The sequence below is a fragment of the Grammomys surdaster genome, unplaced genomic scaffold (genome assembly GCF_004785775.1).
Source record: "Grammomys surdaster isolate TR1022 unplaced genomic scaffold, NIH_TR_1.0 165, whole genome shotgun sequence".
In the NCBI taxonomy this organism is placed as follows: Eukaryota; Metazoa; Chordata; class Mammalia; order Rodentia; family Muridae; genus Grammomys; species Grammomys surdaster.
In genome coordinates, this window is record NW_021604613.1 from 620,135 (window position 1) to 639,941 (window position 19,807).

The window sequence follows — 19,807 nt, forward strand, 5'->3', positions numbered from 1 at the left end:
ATAGTCAAAGAACAAGCAAGGCAGTAAACAAAGTTCTGTGATCACTCCCATGATCACAATTTCTAAGGACTTATCAGGATGACCAAAATATCTGAGCCTACTTCCCTGTCCTAGCCCAAAGTCATTTTCCTGTCTGAAGCCTACTTCGTTGTTCTAGCCTAATATTTAGATGCCTGAAAGTACTTCTTTGTTCTAGCCTAAGATTTAGATTCCTGCCTGAAATCACTTAGCCTAATGTCAAATTCCTGCCTGAAGCCCACTGCCTTATCCTTGGCCAATGTTATATTCCTGCCAAGCAGCCCATTTCCTTGTCCTTGGCCCATGTCAGATTCTGGCGAAGCAGCCCCAAAAGCTCTCCACCTCTTCCACTTTTTAATTTCATAAACAAGACTGAGCTTGTCTTAGGTCAGTCAGACAAGAATGCCTTCCTTACCTGTCATGGAATATACATTATCAAAAGCAATGCATTTCTGTCTTATGTATGTCTTATGTCTAATGGCTTTGTGTAGAATCTTATCGATCCTTTGTTTGTCAGCCTGTTAATTTAATAACTCTGTCTGGGGGTCCATTTTCAGATTCAAATCATGTACTTTGGCTACCAACATGTAGATGTTGTTAAAGACAACCTTTAACAACATCAATCCAAGTATTCCCAGGACAAAACGGCTAGCATGATCAAGCTAGGTATGCCCTTCTTGAAGCTTGACCAAAATAGAAATACTGACTTCAGGCCATGGATAATTTTATCAACAGTATCTGCACCATCAATGCACAGAAGAGTGGCATTCTTTAAATTCATAATCTCACTATGCAAAGTTAAAGCATCTAGAGAGATGTTAGAATGATACAAAATACACTGCAAGTGTCTTTAAACTTTTTTTCTAATTATATTTACTATCATTGTAAGTTTTAGCAGTAACACAAATCCAATGGTATTTGGCATGACACTTGAGAAGTTTCCTTACTCTTAAACTCTGAATCTCCTTCCAATAATTTGAATAGGAAAAAGAGCATCAATTCGTTGTTCCAAATGCTTATCTAAATTCTCTTGTATACTCAACACATTAGTAACATTTTTTGCTAAGTGATTAACAAAAGTAGCTTTCTCATTTTCCCTTCTTAATGAGACAGACACTATTTGTTTTGTATTGCCTCCATGTTTGAAGCATCAATCAGCTGTTTTGCTCAGATGCTCTGCTGCCTGCACTTAGAGAGTAGAATGTATAGACAGTAGAGTCACCAAAGCAAATTAGGAAAGTAGAGACAAGGTGAAGTTCTCTTATCCACTCAGGAAAATACTATTTTTAAAATAATTGAGTAATATGACACTTACGGACACTCATGGGGTATGGGATAATAAATTGGTGCATCTGTAGAATTAAGAATCAAATCCTGATCTCAATGACCAAGGTTTTTATTGCTTCAGTTAAAATTAGACTTTGTTGTACAATATAAAGTCAATGTCTGAGATCAACAGTTAATAAAAGTAATACTTTTGACTTGAGTATTTACACAAAGATTTGTATTTTACACAATTTGTGTGTTTAAGTAGTAAATTTCTCATCTTAGTAGATCTGTGAATATTCAACCTAAGTGGAGCAGAACCTATAACAACTATAACATCTCCCAGATTATATTTACTCAGCATTGAGGACCTTCTGTGACAAGGATAATAGAATTCTTAAAACAACTACTTGCCCTCCCTTCCTTTGTCTTTACTCGAGGCATTACCTACCAACCCAAATACTTTGTATTCCTTCATTCAGTATTTTCATAATCAAAGATCAACTGATGAGCTCCCAGTAATGAGGGCTCTACCAGCTCCAAGGGGATGTCATCAAGAACTTCAAGAATGTTTTTACCAGCTTGCCAGCTTGGTGAAATGTAGTCTACCTTCCAATAAACAGTTATAATAAGAAGGTAATAACTCTGGGAGTCTCTGTTACATTTCATTGGTTTTAGTTTCTTTGAGATTTTCTTAACAATGTGCCATGCATTTATAAAGTTGTTCCAACCTCAATATTCATGAAAATGACCAGTTTTTGGAGCAGAGGAAAAATAGAATTTATTTATTATTTTTTTCATGTAGCACATAGCATTTATAACTTCTTTGGCTCTATATTGTTTTGAAACGTACGCAAGATAAATCCTGAAATGTGGTAGAGATAAATGTCATGATTCTAATGCTAGTCTATCCTTGCTCAATCTTCACTTATGTACAGGCACATCTTTGGCACAGAACGGTGTGGAAAACAGAGGACAACTTCCAGGAGTCCATTTTCACCATCTGCTTTCTTTGAGGCATAGTCTCTCTTCTATATGCTGCTGTGTTGTGTACTCTAGGCTAGCTGCTCTCCAAATTTCCAGATGATTCCCTGTCTCTCTGCCTTCTATCCTTTCTTAGAAACAATGCAGTTAGAAACAATGCATGCTACAAGGTCAGGCTTATTATATGGGTTCCAAACTAAGGTCATCAGGTCCAGACAAATAAGCACATTTGCCTACAAGCCGTCTCCCATGACCAGCTTGTGGTTACTTTTAACTGAACAAAATGAAGTTAATTTCAAGAGTAAGTTAGATATGCATTCCATAGTAAATCTGATGGGTAAGAAGCTGAATGAAACAGCATGTCAACAGTGATTAAATTAAATATATTCAACAGGAGAGAAGGTTCACTGCTCAGGAGTGCTGGCATCTCCTCCAGAGGACCTGAATTCAGTTTTAAGCACCTACAAACATCTTAAATTCCAACCCTAGGTGCTACAGTGACCTCTCATGGGCTACTTGGACACTAAAATTCATATGACATACACTTGTACATACACATAAGTAAAACTAAAATAAATCTTTTAAAAGTTCAAAACACATTCTAAACTTAGGCACATTGATAAATGGAGGTTTATACTTCATTAGTCCTGATTTATACGTATGTCAAGTGTTTGCTTCACAGCTCCATTAATAAATAGAAGGGGATATTGTAAGATTCATCTCTAAATCTAGTTCTGCTCCCTGAAGGCAGTCAGCTTGAGTATGTGATATATTAGGAAGTATCTAATATGAAAAAAAATGTATCCCCCCTTTTATGCTACAGTACAGTTCTGTGCAGAAGAAAATAAAATTATCCTTAATTTTGGAATTATAGTCATTAATCAAATTATGGAATTTTTTAGATATATTCTAATAAAAGCAAAAAGTTTTTAATAACAAAACAATTAGAATTCTCTAAGGTGACTAAAAAATACACTCAGGAGCTGCCCTGGATTATGTTATCACTGATTTTTTTTAAAAGGTCAAAAAAAAAATAGAAATCAGCATTATAGTGCAGCCCAACTGGTAAAAATTAATGATGATTGCTGATATATTTTGAGCAAAAAATGGCCTAAATAAAATTGTTTTTAAAATGAAAACGGCTAAGCTTTAAAATAAGGAAAATTGACAAATTGAATTTAGAGGTATATAGCCTTTGCCCGACTGAAAGAAGGGCCTGAATTGTGACAGCACATCACTTTTGCAAATGGTGATGAGTGGATTAGGTTATTTGCTGCTGAGGAAAACATCATACTGCAGCATGTCTTCAGCTTCTCACAAGGCAGGCTCTGTAACTGGAGGGTACCCAATTGATCATGAACAAGCATACTGGTCTGTCTGCCAGGACACAGCTGTTTTGGAATTTGGGGGCTTCAATTTTCCCATCTGCTACATGCAGTTCCAATGATAGTTTCCTCGCAGATTTATTTATGCCTTGAAGCTTTCAGACATTGTTAATTTGTTAAAAGATGAATTTGCTCTTTTTGAAAATAATAAAATCTACATGTAGCCCCTAATTTATATATTTTTTCCTTGGATAATTCATTTATTTACATTTCAAATGTTTCCCCCTTTACAAGTTTCCCCCTATATACCCCCATACCATTCCACCTCCCCCTGCTTCTATGAGGCCCCAATCCACCCACCCACGAACTCCTGCCTCCCCACCCTGCATTTCCCTACACTGGGGCATCCAGCCTTCACAGGACCAAGGGTCTTTCCTCCTTTTGAAGCCCAACAAGACCATCCTCTGCTACAAATGCAGCTGGAGCCATGGGTCACTCCATGTGTACTCTTTGGTTGATAGTTTAGTCCATGGGAGCCCTGGGAGTTCTGCTTGGTTGATATTGTTGTTCTTCCCATGGAGTTGCAAACCCCTTCAGCTCTTTCACTCCTTTCTCTAACTCCTCCATTGGGGACCCAGTGTTCAGTCCAATGGTTGGCTGTGAGCATCTGCCTCTGTATTTTTCAGGCTCTGGTAGAGCCTCTCAGCAGAAAGCTATATCAGGCTCTTGTTAGCATGCACTTCTGGCATCCACAGTAGTGTCTGGTTTGTTGACTGAATATAGAATGGATCCTAGGTGGGGCAGTCTCTAGACAGCTTTTCCTTCAGTCTCTGCTTCAGACTTTGTCTCCATATTTCCAACCTTGATTATTTTGTTCCCCATTCTAAGAATAACCAAAACATCCACACTTTGATTGTCCTTCTTGTTGACCTTCATGTGGTCTGTGAATTGTATCTTGAGTATTCTGAGTTTTGGGGCTAATATCAACTTATCAGTGAGTGTGTACCATGTGTGTTCTTTTCTAGTTCCATCCATTTGCCAAAGAATTTACTGAAGTCATTGTTTTTAGTAGCTGAGTAGTACTCCATTGTATAAATGTACCACATTTTCTGTATCCATTCCTCTGCTGAAGTACATACGGGCTTTTTCCAGATTCTGGCTACTATAAATAAGGCTGCTATGAACATAGTGGAGCATGTGTCCTTTTTATATGCTGGAGCATCTTTTGGGTATATGCCAAGGAGAGGTATAGCTGGGTCCTCAGGTAATACTATGTCCAATTTTCTGAGGAACTGCCAGATTGATCTCCAGAATGGTTGTAACAGCTTACAATCCCATCAACAATAGAGGAGTGTTTTTCTTTCTCCACATCCTTGACAGTATTTGGGTTCACCTGAGGTTTAGATCTTAGCCACTCTGACTGGTGTGAGGTGGAATCTCAGTGTTGTTTTGATTTACGTTTCTCTGATGACTAAGGAGGTTGAACATTTCTTTAGGTGCTTCTTGGCCAGTAGATGTTCCTCAGGTGAGAATTCTTTGTTTAGCTCTGTACACTATTTTAAATAGTATTATTTGATTCTCTGAAGTCTATTTTCTTGAGTTCTTTGTATATATTGGATATTAGCCTTTTATCAGATGTAATATTGGTAAAGATCTTTACCCAATTTGTTCCTTGCCATTTTGTCCTATTGACAGTGTCCTTTGTCTTACAGAAGCTTTGCAATTTTATGAGGTCTACTAGTCTATTGTTGATCTTAGAGCATATGGCATTGGTGTTCCATTAAGGAACTTTTCCCCTGTGCCCATGTTTCCAGGATCTTCTCCCTTTTCTCTCCTATTAATTTCAGTGTATCTGGTTTTATGTGGAACTGTATACAAGGAGATAAGAATTGATTGATTTGCAGTTTTCTACATGCTGACTGCCAGTTGAACCAACACCATTTGTTGAAAATACTGTCTTTTTTCCACTGGACAGTTTTAGCTCCTTTATCAAAATCAAGTAATCATAGGTGTGTGGGTTCATTTCTGGGTCTTCAATTCTATTCCATTGATTTACCTGCCTGTCTCTGTATCAATACCATACAGTTTTTATTACTATTGCTCTGTAATAGAGCTTGAGGTCAGGGATGGTGATTTCCCCAGAAGTTCTTTTATTTTGAGAAGAGTTTTCCCTGTCCTTGTTTTTTTTTTTTAAATTCCAAATGAATTTGCAAATTGTTTGTTCTAACTCTATGAAGAATTGACTTGAAATTTTGATGGGGATTGCATTGAATCTGTAGATTGCTTTCAGCAAGATGGCCATTTTTACTATATTCATTCTGCCAGTCCATGAGCATGGGATATCTTTCCATCTTCTGAGATCTTCTTCGAGTTCTTTCTTCAGAGACTAGAAGTTCTTGTCATACAGATCTTTCACTTGCTTGGTTAGAGTCACACCACGGTATTTTATGTTATTTGTGACTATTTTGAAGGGTATCATTTCCCTGATTTTTTTCTTAGCCTGTTTCTTGGGACCATTTGCTTGGAAAATTTTTCCAGTCTTTTATTCTGAGGTAGTGTCTATCTTTGTCACTGAAAGACATTTCCTGTATGCAGCAAAATTCTGGTTCCTGTTTACATATCCAGTCTGTTAAATCTATGTCTTTTTAAGGGGAATTGAGTCCGTTTATGTTGAGATATTAAAGACCAATGATTGGTGCTTCTTGTTATTTTTGTTGTTAGAGGTAGAATTAGTTTTGTGTGGCTATCTTCTTTTGGTTTTGTTGAAAGATTACTTTCTTGCTTTTTCTATGGTGTAGTATCCTTCTTTGTGTTGCAGTTTTCTATTTATTATTTTTTGTATGGCTGGGTTTGTAGAAATACATTGTGTAAATTTGTTTTTGTCATGGAATATCTTAGTTTCTCCACCTATGTTAATTGGGAGTTTTGAGGGGTATAGTAGCCTGGGATGGCATTTGTGTTCTTTTAGGGTCTGTATGACATCTCCCAGGATCTTCTGGTTTTTATAGTTTCTGGTGAGAAGTCTGGTGTAATTATGATGGTCTGCATTTACATGTTACTTAACTTTTTCCCTCTTTGTTTCTCTCTTTGTTTTCTGCATTTGGTGTTTTGATTATTATGTGATAGTAGGAATTTCTTTTTTGGTCCAGTCAACTTAGCATTCTGTAGGCTTCTTGTATGTTCATGGCCATGTCTTTATTTAGATTAGGGAAGTTTTCTTCTATAATTTTGTTGAAGGTATTTATTGACCCTTTAAGTTGGGAATCTTTGCTCTCTTCTACACCTATTTTTCTTATTTAGATTTAGTCTTTTTCATTGTGTCCTGGATTTCCTGGATGTTTTATGTTAAGACCTTTTTACATTTTGCATTTTTTGACTGTTGTGTCAATGTTTTCTCTGGTATATTCTGCACCTGACATTCTCTCTTCTATCTCTTATATTCTGTTATTGATGCTTGTATCTATGACTCCTGATCTCTTTCCTAGGTTTTCTATTCCAAGATTGTCCCGTTTGTGATTTTCTTATTTTTTCTACTTCCATTTTTAGATCTTGTATGGTTTTGTTCCATTCCTTCACCTGTTTAATTGTGTTTTCTTGTAATTCTTTAAGGGATTTTTTTGTTTCCTCTTTAAAGGCTTATACTTGTTCACCTGTGTTCTCCTGTATTTCTTTAAGGGAGTTATTTATGTCCTTCTTAAGGTCCTCTGTCATTATCATGGGAAGTGATTTTAAATCTGAATCTTGCTTTTCTAGTGTGATGGGGTATCCAGGACTTGCTGTGGTGGAGAACTGGGTTCTGATGATGCCAAGTAGCCTTGGTTTCTGTTGCTTATGTTCTTGTGCTTGCCTCGTGTCATCTGGTTATCTCTAGTGCTACCTGCCTTTACTGCCTCTGACTGGAGTCTGTCCCACCTGCGGCCTTAGTTATGTCAGAATTTCTCAGAGTCCAGCTATCTTTGTGATCCTGTGATTCTGAGATCCTATCAACCTGAGATCCTGGGTGTGTCAGAGCTCCTTGGAGTCAAGCTTCCTCTGGGATCCTGAAATCCTTTTGCAACGAAGCTCCTGAGATTCTGTAGTTTCAGAGCTCCTGGAAGTCAAGATTTCTCTGGGTGTTCCAGGTGTGGGTGTGGAGCCAGAGCCCTAGGTTTGCACTCTGGTTGGAACCAGTGCCTCTGGTTGGTCTGAGTTTTGTGTTTCCCTGGTTCCTGTGATGGTCACAGTTATGCTGGATGTTGGTTAAGATAGTGTGGTCTCAGCTGTGATCCTAAGTGTGTCAAAGCTCCAGTATTTCTGGGTGTGACCAATCTCCTGGGAATTGAACTTCCTATATTATCCTGTTATCCTAGGTGTTTCAGAACACCTGACAGTTGGGCTCCCTCTGTGATCCTGGGCATGTTAGAGCACCTGAGAGTCGAACTTTCTCTGGGTGTTGTGGTATTGAGTGCGGAGCCAGCATCCATGATCTGCTCTGGCTACAGCCCCCTTTTTTATCATCACTCTGGGATCTAAACCATAATGGTGCAGACCTGATTCCATCACTATAAAGACTGATTCTGGGATGAAGTGTTTACTAAAACTTACTGTTATGTCAGCTGGACTTCCCTATGCCAATTTCCTCATATCTTTCTTTTGGAGTTATCTGTCTAAACTGTCTAAACACATGGTGGCATTCAGAGACCTAGTGTATGATGGAGGCAAAATTAAATGCCCATGTCCATGTGATTTGTCTTGCTAAATCCTATTCGTACAGTCCTACTTGGTCACATCCACAGAGATCTTTGATTTTCTGTTTATTCCTGTATCTAAAAGCACAGACTGGCACACAGCATGTTTTCAGTAAACAACTCTTGAGTAGAAGAAGGCTGCAGATCCTATTCTAAGTACTAGGAGTTGAGGCCAAGGCTAATTGATTAATAAAACAATCTGTTCTTGTCACCAATAATTTGCTGTGTCAGCAGTCTCTATTCTTGACAATTTTTTTTTTAAAGATTTATTTATTTTACTTATGAGTACACTATAGCTGTCTTCAGACACACCAGAAGAAGGCATCAAATCTCATTATGGGTGGTTGTGAGCCACCATGTGGTTGCTGGGATTTGAACTCAGGACCTCTGGAAGGGCAGTCAGTGCTCTTAACCACTGAGCCATCTCTCCAGCCCCTCTTGACAATTTTTTATTGTTATTATTTATTTACTCTTTTGCCTTTGCTCACTAGAGTCTACATCTCTAAGCCTAAGGGATGAAAGTCCAGAAAGTCATGTCTGTATTCAGCTATTACATAGCTGTCATAATACACTAATTAGAACTGTGCCTTAGCAAGGCTGTGTTGCATCTGTGGCCATAGTAATTTGTGGAATGAAATCAGGAATGGTGTATATTTCATGTATTGGTAACCCACAATCTTTTCTTACTTAACATTGCTAAGCTTAGCTTCACTTCCCTGCAAAGGTGATGCTCTTTCATCCAAAGCAATAAGGACAGCAGTTTGAGAAGTAAATACCTGATGCATTTATTCATATTTTATGATGAAGCTTTCTTCAAAATGGCTTAATATTCCCGACTAAAAAATGATTACTTACAGACAGCAATCTTTGTTGTGGTAACAACTTTTTATTTGGCAATCTCTTCAACAGTCTAGTTGTATTACTCTTAAATAGTGAGATTTTAAGTAGAGCAGAGTAAATGAAATGTGAAAAAGGCTAAAAAATACCATCTTTGGTGCTATAAGGCAAGGACAATGTCAATAGCAGCATTAGTCCACCAGGAATTTACATTTGTTTTATTCGATGCTGTGTCTCAAGTACCTAGAGTACTTCAGTTGGTGTAGATAATACATAGTCAATATTTAAGGACATGTACTAGGATATAAGAACAAAACTACTGACCATATGGTTAATTATCATCACAATATGATACCTTTGATGAAAAGTACTTGAGAACTGTCTTAATGGAAGGAATGAAGATGTTTCTTGGATATATTATCAAAAAGGATGGGAAAGAAGCATATTGAACCCAGGAGGATGGATAGGGCACATGAAAGCTTCTTCAAGTGAATTCATTCAAAATCCAGAGTAAATTCAGGTCTGGCAAGGATAATTGGTAGAAGTTTAAACCCATGGCAATACATTATACTGTGTACTGTATTATCAAAAGAGTAGGATGAAGGAGGATTAAGGCTAAGATAGTGTCTTAGTCAGGAATCCTACTGATATGATAAACTGTCATGACCAAACGTAACTTGGGGAAATGGGCTTGTTTCAGCTTGCAGCTTATCAGCCTATCATTAAAGGAAGCCAGGGCAAGAAATCAGAGCAGATGTCTGGGAGGCAGGAACACCAACAGAGACTGTTACTGGGTTGTTCACATCGTTTGCACATTCTGTTTGTTATAGCATCCAGAAGCACAGTCCAGGGATGACACTTCCCACCATGAGCTGGGCTCTCCCAAATCAGTCGTCAGTCAAGGACCTGCATCACAGACTTGTCTATAGACCAATCTTGTAAGGCCATTTTTTTTTCAATTGAGGTTCCCTCATCTGAAATGATTCTTGCTGTGTCAAATTGATGTCAAATGAACTAGCATGGATAAGTAAACGCTATCACTGTGTTCAGTGCTATTTTGCTGTTAATACAGTAACTGAGGAAAATTACATTGGTAACAATCTTGGAAATCAAAAGAATATTCTTTCACTGATAGTTAAATACAAACATACTTTCTAAAAATGTCTCTTAAGCTGTCTAGTAGAAATAGGATTATATTTCTTAGAGTAGTAATGGCTTATTAAGAATAACATTAAAAATCTTATTTATTAAAAAATTGTTATGCAACTGAGATCTTATTTATCATACTCAAGTCCTCTGAAAACCAGAAAGAACACTTCATTCTGGACTTAGGAATATATGTAGATATCCTAAAATTGTTGCTGGTCTCATGTTGTATGCATATTTGATTAAAGTGCAATGAATAATGTAAATGAGATCTAATGAAAATTTTAAAAAACATTTAAAAATTACACTTTTGAGAGGAAAAAATATATGTAAGTATTTGTTGTAAGTGTCCTTGCTGCCTCTCAGCCAGAGCCTAAATCTGATGCCTTAAAATGCTTTTCTCCACTTTTCTTGATAGTTCATTGTGAAAAAATGGTTCTTTTTATTTTCTTCTTGTGACTATTCTATGGACTTAATGTAAATTAGTTTCATTGAATTGCCCATGCTATGTCAAAAAAGCTATACAACTTTTCATAATACCATGTTTTTCACATTTTATGAATAAGAAACCAGACAATGAGAAGTTTGATACATAGAACATACAATTGAGTTTATTGCCTAAGAACAAACCAAAAACGTTTAGACTCCATAACATTTTCAGTGTGTTATATAAGAGAATATATAGCATAAAACATAATCAAATGCATGGTGTAAAGAGAATCATGTGATTCCAAGTACTAGCCAGATCTAATGGACCAAGAATGGATTGGTCACTTTCCAATCATTTCTGTTTTGTTTGAGGGAACAGGAGTGAATAGTGTGGGAGGGAGAGTTTGGAGGGCTGGGATTCTTCAAAGAGGACTTGTGGAAGTCCTTTCACCTCCACAATGCCCATGTTCCCTCTATAAAATGATCAGATGAGATTGGAGTACCTCCATAGTTCCTGCATTTTTACAGTCATGTGATTCTTTTTGACCTGTTTTTTGTTTTCTGTAAACATTCATTTTATATTCGCTTACACTTCTTAAATTTTTTTTTCACAAGTGGATGCCTTGCATTTATTTCAGCTGCTGGGGTCCTTCGCTGAATGGCAGTAGGTTGTGGAACTCCTGACTGAGCAACCTTCCTTCATGCCTGTTCCTTCAGCGCGCTTCAAGATCAGTTTAGGAACCCTTGCACAGCGTTTGTAGGCTCTACTTGTAGACAACATGTTTAATTAGGCTTACACTTCCTAATCTTTCAAAAGCATGAGTCTACTGAAACGACATACCCCTATATGTCTCTAATAAGAACATTGATTTTATAAAAAATATTGAAATGTGAAACTTCAAATTAAATATAAAAGGTAAATCAACCCTTTAATACTAAGCTTATTTTTAATCCTCTGTCAAAACATCGTGGACCTACTTTAAAAGGTACCTTCTAGATTACTCAGAGTTTAAATTAAAACCTCTCTTTTTGGTAGATCTATTTTAAATTTTTTCAGGATTATCATTTTGGCAATCATGTAATAGATTTAAATTCAATTGAATCTGACCTTTCTTTAGTCACTGACAGTTAAGATGTACTTTTTAAAAATGACTATTCCTGTTGCTTGGCTCTCTAACATGGTTATTCAGCCAAATAAAATCCATAAAATTAAATTGGCTTTCTTCTATTCAGCTAATCTACTAAGGTGATTGAGAAGCAAAAAAGGTTAAAAAGGCACTTATTAAAAAAAGTCACAGTATGATGATGTTAACCTGACATAGAAAATTCATCCTATTATACTATATCCTAATATGGCACCCAATGTTCTTTATTAATCTTGGTCTTAACATTTTTTTATATTTTAATGTGTATGTATTTCCCTTAACATTTCAAAAACAATTATGGAGTAAATATATACTAGAAATTGGCATATTTTGAATTTGATACAAGTAAAATATACATTTCATCTTTTTGTTTTTAAATAATTCCTTTATGTGCTAAGTAGTGACACATTTCATGGCAGACTCAATAAACCGTTTATTTACTTTTGGTTTTAATTTATTTCTAGAGAAATTCTTAAATATTTGCAGGAGCAGGCAAAGTAGTTTAAATGGCTCCCTGTTGATGTGCAAGACTGCTCTCTACTGGCAAAGAGGCACAAAACCTCAAAGAAGTTCATTTTAAGTAATCCTTGAAAATGAGGATAAAACTCTCAAACTTTTCCATACTCTTATATAGTGCTGATTGCGAATACAGTGAGATGAAGGAATCAGTGAGAGAAAGGATCACAAAATGAACTCACTGAGGTGTGTGCTGCTTTAACCCTGTGGTAGTTATAAATATTTGATAAATATTAATCAAATGTGGCATACTGTAATATGATCTTCAAAAATTTCATAAAATAAATATTTTATACATTATCAAATTTAATGGACATTTTATGCTTTCAATTTCAGTAGACGGTAGACTACAGAATGCTTTTGTTTTGTACGTCTGCCTAGATCATAAATCTTCCAGTACGTTGAACTGAGAGATGCACGCTTTTCATTCTCTGTGTACAGTCACATCTACAGTTGTCCCTCATTTATCGAAGTCATTTTGAAACAAAAAAAGACATGGTCTACTTTGTAAATTTTGAAAAAAAATATACACCATGTTGCCATACAGACTAAGAATGTACCAAGTATTTTTATTGTAGGTAAAGAAATTATAAAAGATTGACCTTTATGTTGCTGCCAGCAGCAGCATCCTGAACTGTATTGCTAACTCTCATGATGTGAGTGACCTCACATTCTAACTTCTCTTGCCATTTTTTTCTGAATACTTATCCAAGTCCTTTTGTAACAGTAGTATCTTCTAAGAAAACAACAACTCCTTGTGAACTCAACGTCCTTGCAGTTTTCATCCTAAAGCCTTTGTGACCTCACTAGTCTCCTAGTCTCTCTCTCTCTCTCTCTCTCTCTCTCTCTCTCTCTCTCTCTCTCACACACACACACACACACACACACACACACACACACACACACAAAATTAGGACAGTTTCTTCTAAGCTCCAAGTTCGTACACATAGTTATTGGAGTCCTCATCATTTTAAAAGACATCCTTTAATATAAATAGAATTGATTTCATGATGACCTTTCCATAGGTCTGATTCACCTGGTATTTGATTCAGTACTCCTCTTCTTACAACATCTTCCAAATTTTCCTCTTCTGCTTTCATGTTGACTCTGGCTTCTGTGTAGTATTTTTATGATTCTTTTCTTTATCTCTGGTGTATGGATGTTGAGCTAATTGTACATTCTTAATCCTTACATAACTGGACTTGTAAGTATGGACTTGTACCTAATTCTGAGAATGTGGTCAGTTTTCTTCTGTTTTCTGTTTCTAGAACTCCATGTGGTTTGATATTTGGTTTCCTGACACAATGCTTCTCACATTCTCAAGGATTACATGAAAGGGATACTGAACTCACAGGACTGTTGAGTCATTAAAATTTGTATTTATAACAATTGTCCTCACAGTGCTGATACGACTAGTCCAATGAACAAATTTTGGTCTCAACTTCTGAAGGCTAGTTTTCTAATTGTTCTGTTTTTAATATCTAACCTTGATAGTTCTCTATTCCCTTTGATTGACCGTTCCTTAGATATCTGCTGAATGATATCTTTTCTGGCTGGCTTACATTTCACCTTATCAGTGAATTCTTCTGTAAAGATTCTGTCTAAAAAAGTACAAAAACAAACAAACAAAGAAGCTGACAATGGAAATAGGCAATGGGCACAAAAATGCATTGCAGTCTGCAAGCCCACACCTTCTCCTGTTTTTTCCCCAAGGGGCATTTGAAGTCCCAAATACTTTAGTTATCTGCCTAATATCAATCATTGCTGTCTCTCTCACTGGAATGTAAACTTTCTAAGGGTGGTTTTTGCTTCATTTTGTTCTCTAGTACATTCCCAGCTTCCATAATATTACTTGAAAAGTATAAAACATGCAATATTACACTTTACCTTTAGTAGAGTGTCATGTATTCACAAGATGACCTTGAAGCTCATGTAACTTGTGTAGCTTGTATAACTAAGAATTATTTTAACATTTTGTGTGTGAGAACATATCATTATATAGCCTTGGATGGCTATATACAATCTCATCTCACAGAATTCCGTCTGTTCCAGTGCTGCAATTAAAGGAGTATACCACCATGCCTATCTACTGGAGTTTTTATTTTTCTGCCTCAGTACCTCTTGAGAATACTGGGATTATATGTGCAATATATTTTACGTGATGTTGGGGATTGAACCCAGGGTTTGTGTATGCTAAGTAAACTCTCTACATCCTCAGCCTGGATGATCATTCTTGATTAACTTTTCCAATTTATTCTTTTTGTATTCATATTACTTCTCAAATTATCTAAATTGTATTTTAATAACTATGTACATTCTTGCTTTCTAAGTGAATTTTTTTCCAAGTTTGTATTTTTTTATTATGAATAAAATACATTGACCTTAAGGTTTGCCTTAGTTAACTATTTTTCTATTAGTGTGAAAAGACAAAGGCAACTTATGTTTTTTATAAAAATGGCACATTTATTGCTACAGAACAGTCATGTACATGACTTCATCAAGTAACTACAGGTGGGAACAGGTCATGGCAAAGGAAACTTATAAAAGAAAGAATTTAGCTGAGTTGCTTACAGTTTCAGAAGATAAGTCCATGACCATGATGACAAGAGCATAGCAGAAGGGAGGAGGTATGGCAGTGCTTACACTTTGAGATAATGACCAAGATGCAGCTTACAGAGTTCTTTCTCTTTCTGCTTTTATGAGTGTATGGATGCTCTAGCATACTGGATGGTACTATTTGAATTCAACTGAGTTTTCCCATCTCTGTTCATTCTCTTTGACTTCAGGGATACAAAAAGAGGTATGCCTTCCCCACTCCACGGTGAATATATACTGAGTTAACAATGAATGTTAACCATTGGTGCACACGAGTTAGTGTGGGAATCTTCCTAGTGGAATGTAGTAAATAGGAATACAACACCTTCAAGGAGAAGATGACCTCAGGCAAAGCCCCAGGCTCAGCTATAGGAAAGTTCGGTACATTCTGTTCTTCCTGGACTGTACTCACTCTTAACCAAAGGAACTGAGCTGGTGTTTGTTTTTTACTTTTGTACTGAATGAAGTGCAAATTGTTGTGCATTGACTGAAGGGCAGAGTGATTTGGGGAGTGGAGAGGAGTCTCTGAAATACTTACATCTCTCAGAATTGGCAAGGTGATGGTATTCCCCAGAGAGAGGGCTCTAAAGATGCTGAGAAGGAACCAAGTCTGTGGAAGCTAGAGAACAGAGCTGGTCTGTAAGCTGGCCCAGCCTAGAGATTTGTGCCGGCATCAGCTTTATCCCCAAATCAGCTGCTCACCTACAAATAAACAAGGAACGGCATTTATCATATTTACAAAGCATGTTGCTATTTTTGTCTGTTATTTCAGTTGCTCTTTGAGATGATTTTGCAATGAGTAAAGAACAATATTAATATTCTTTTTCAGAAAAGTCAGATAAAGACCAAGGATGATGGATTTTAAAATAGCCACACTCTAATTCTAGAGCTCATTCTAGTACTCTACATTTTATTTGAATTTTACCAATACTTTATATAGAACATGGGATACACATAAGCAGTATGTATTTAATTTAGAAATTCCAGGTTTGAAATTTGAAATTTAAGAGGGAATATAAGAAGTACACCTCTTCAGTTATAAAATCAAGTTTTTGTGTATGTAATTATATGTATTTAAACATGTATGTGCCTGTGTGTATATGTATATATGTATGTGTGTATGGGTACATATATGTATGTGAGTATATATACATATATATTGTATATGTATACATATATGTGTGTGTGTCTGCATGTATGTGTGTATTATATATATATATATGTGTGTGTGTGTGTGTGTACTTGCTCTACTTTGTAGCCTATGCTGGTCTTGAACTCACTATGTAGTCCAGGTTGCCCTCTGATTCCCTCTTTCAATCTTCCTAGCACAAGGATTGCAGGTATGAGGCACTATAATAGGCTCTAAGTGTATTTATTAATTATGTAAGATAAAATTTGAAGTAAGTAGCAAAGTCCACATTAAGATGTACTTTTGTTCAATTCCATTCATTTACTTAAAGTTAAAGCCCATGAAAAGTGGTGTTAAAATGGTCCTGGACTATTGATATGTATGGATTTATTATGAATGTTCTGGAGTTTGTCCATATTTTTCCCATATGGATATATTTGCATATAATGCTTATGACTCCTGTCATTTCTGTCAAAGTATGACTGTTACTTGTAGGAGGAGCTAAGGTGGGAGGAGTTAGGAGAGGAGGAGGAAAAGGAAGAGGAGGAGCTAGGAGAGAGAGAGAGAGAGAGAGAGAGAGAGAGAGAGAGAGAGAGAGAAAGGAGATGGAGGTGGATGTTCACGTGTTTGTAGCAGTCAAAGATAGTTGGTATATCTAGGTTGGGTATTGGGTTATACTTCTGATTGTATGGGTATCTTGTTACTGATCATTACCAAATATATAAACCTTTGATTAATCTTTAAGTAATAGAGTCTCATCTTTCTACTGGGCCCATGTGGATGGTGGGATAGTCTGGGCAATGCTCAGCCTTGCAGAGACACCATAGAAGATGGGCAGAGCCATCTCCCATGCTGGCATCTCGTGGGTAGCAGGGCTGGTGTTTCTGGCTGGCTGGTTCTAGCTGCTGTGTGCACAAGGTCTCCGGCCGAGAAACACGGTGGCTGAGCTAGGCCGAGCTGCTGCAGCTTAGATAGTCGGCATGACCAGCAGTCATCTATTAAATAATTATTACAACAATTACTCTACAAAATTATTATCAGTTATTGTTACTGTCTGGCATTGACATGGTATGCCCTCGTAGCTCACGTTTTGTTTGCATATAAAAATTCTTCTTTTCCTACTTTTCTTGCTAATGGCACCTTAGTGATGCACCTGTCCATGGCTTTGAAAAATTCAGAGAAGTTGAGAAAAAGAGTCTGCTGTATGGATTAATTTTGATTTAAAAAAAAATCTCATTGTTGTTTAATGTTTTGTTTTTGAATCGTTTATCGTATACATGGTCAGACATGGTTTAAAAGTTTAGTGGCAGCATGGCAGCCGCAAGCTAGCTCTGAAGCTCTGATGTGTACAAGTGTTCTGGCTCTGCTGCAAACCGAGAAATATGACTTGGATGGAGTAAAAGTTGGTATTCGTATGTCCTCTGAATTTAAACTTTCATTAGTGTCATCAATCTGATTGTATTTTAGCCTTGAGAAAGGGCGTAATGATAGTATGAAGCCAATATGATTAGCAAGAAAGTGACACAGATTTAGCATTTATGAACTTTTAACTGTTGAGACTAAGTTTATCTCTTTGGGGACACTGAAATAATTTTAGTTTTCATTCTAGTAGGAATCTTCAAATTAAAAAAAGTAGGTAAGATATGTTTCAAAAAAAACTTTTGTAAAAAAGGAATCACAAATGGTCAAATAATGTATTTTCCTATGGTATATACTAATTGAGTAACAGTTGTTCTCCTTAATTAAGATTTGGGTTTAAATTTTTGCCTGATTTTTTCATACACAAAGTAGGAGCTCCAGATGGTTCAATGATCAGCTTAGTAAAGTCTGTGTCTCATGGATGCTCATGTTCAGTTTCTTGGCAGTACTGAAGTGGAGCAGCCAAAGGGAACAGAAGTTGTGAGAGATGCTGTCAGGAAGCTGAAGGTAAGCCCTTTAGATAAGTGGCTAGTATAATGATCTTATGTCATGAACAAATTGATAGGCGCTAAAACATGGATAGCTGTTTAAATTACTTCTTAAATTAAAAGAGAATTTAGATTATCTTTAAATTACAATTAAATAAATACCACCTGTTAAGGGAGACATTTTGAATTATAAACATATTCATGCAATTATTTTGCCATACATACTATATTTTTCTGCAGTATAGTTTTTGACAGTAACTAAAGGACTTTAAGGCAGAACTCAGTCAATGTTTATAGTCAGTGATCTGCCTTTATATGTCCTGGAAAATAAGTACTCCATACTCCAAATCAAAACTGGTAGGAATATTATATATCTGACAATTAAGATATCATACCTAAAAAAAAATAAAAAAAATAAAATAAAAAAATAAATAAATAAAACAAAAAAATAAAAAATAAAAAAACAAAAAAATAAATAAATAAATTAAAAAAAAAAAGATATCATACCTACCAGTTGAAAATACAGTTAGTGTTCATTCCAAAGCAGAATATTTTTAGTCCTGCTATATATTAAGGATTCCCTAATGGGTCATATCAATGAGCAGTTTTAGGGGAACTTGTGTGACTAAGATAGCAGAAGACAATATTGATTAAACATCTCAAATATTCATGACTAATATATTTCTATATATACTCTATAGAGTAGAGTCTATGCAAGTCCCAAAACTCATATTCAGCAAGTTTCCTGAGAAACACTTACTACTACATGCCACAAACATGCTTAGGTAATAGCTCACTTCTCAAAAATCAGCCTCCCAGAGCAAACCTGGGACACTGGCTCTGCACCCACTCTTACAACACCCAGAGGTAGCCCTACTGCCAGGTGCTCTGAAATGTCCAGGATCACAGGACCACAGGATTACAGAGGAAGCTCAACTCTCAGGAGATCTGACACACCCAGGAACATGGGAGCTCTGACAAACTCAAGAACACAGTTGAGGCCACAACATCTTAACTAACAGCCAGCATAACTGGGAACATCACAGGAACCAGAGAAACACAAAACATGGACCACCTAACGACTGTAGATCTTTCACCTTGCACCTGTGGCCAAAGCAAACCCACAGCTCTGGCTCCACACCCACCTCCGCAACACCCAGAAAAAGTTTGAGTCCCTGTGTTGACACAACAGGGTCGCAGGAACTTGGCCACACTTTGATTTCAGGATCCCATAGGCAGCTTGACTCCCAGAAGCTCTGACACACCCAGGATTTCAGTATTACAGGATTACAGGATCCCAGAATCACAGGATCACAAAGACAGCTAGACTCTGAGGAGTTCTGACACAACTAAGGTTGTAGGTGAGACAGGTTCCAGTCAGAAGCAGGAAGGGCAGGCAGTGCTAGAGATAACCAGATGACACGAACCAAGCACAAGAGTATAAGCAACAGAAACCAAGTAACCAAGGCTACTTGGCATCATCAGAACCCAGTTCTCCCACCACAGCAAGTCCTGGATACCCCATCACACTAGAAAAGCAAGAATCAGGTTAGAAATCATTTCTCATGATGATGATAGAGAACTTTAAAAAGGACATAAATAATTCCCTTAAAGAAATACAATAGAACACAGCTAAACAGGTAGAAGCCCTTAAAGAGAAAATACAAAATTCCTTAAAGAATTATAGAAAAACACAATAAAAGAGATGAAGAAATTGAACAAAACCATCCAAGATCTAAATTGGAAAGAGAAACAATAAAGAAATCACAAAGGGAGACAACCC

General features: G+C 36.6%; 1 protein-coding gene across 2 annotated transcripts in view; it reads left to right on the forward strand.

Moving 5' to 3' along the window:
- Nucleotides 1-19,807, forward strand: part of Gulp1 (GULP PTB domain containing engulfment adaptor 1) — a 254,929-nt gene that overhangs the window by 179,844 nt on the left and 55,278 nt on the right. For both annotated transcript variants that reach the window (XM_028765828.1, XM_028765827.1), the window contains exon 4: nucleotides 17,972-18,043. In XM_028765828.1, the coding sequence (XP_028621661.1) occupies nucleotides 17,972-18,043 (72 nt within the window). The remainder of the gene's footprint in view (nucleotides 1-17,971; nucleotides 18,044-19,807) is intronic.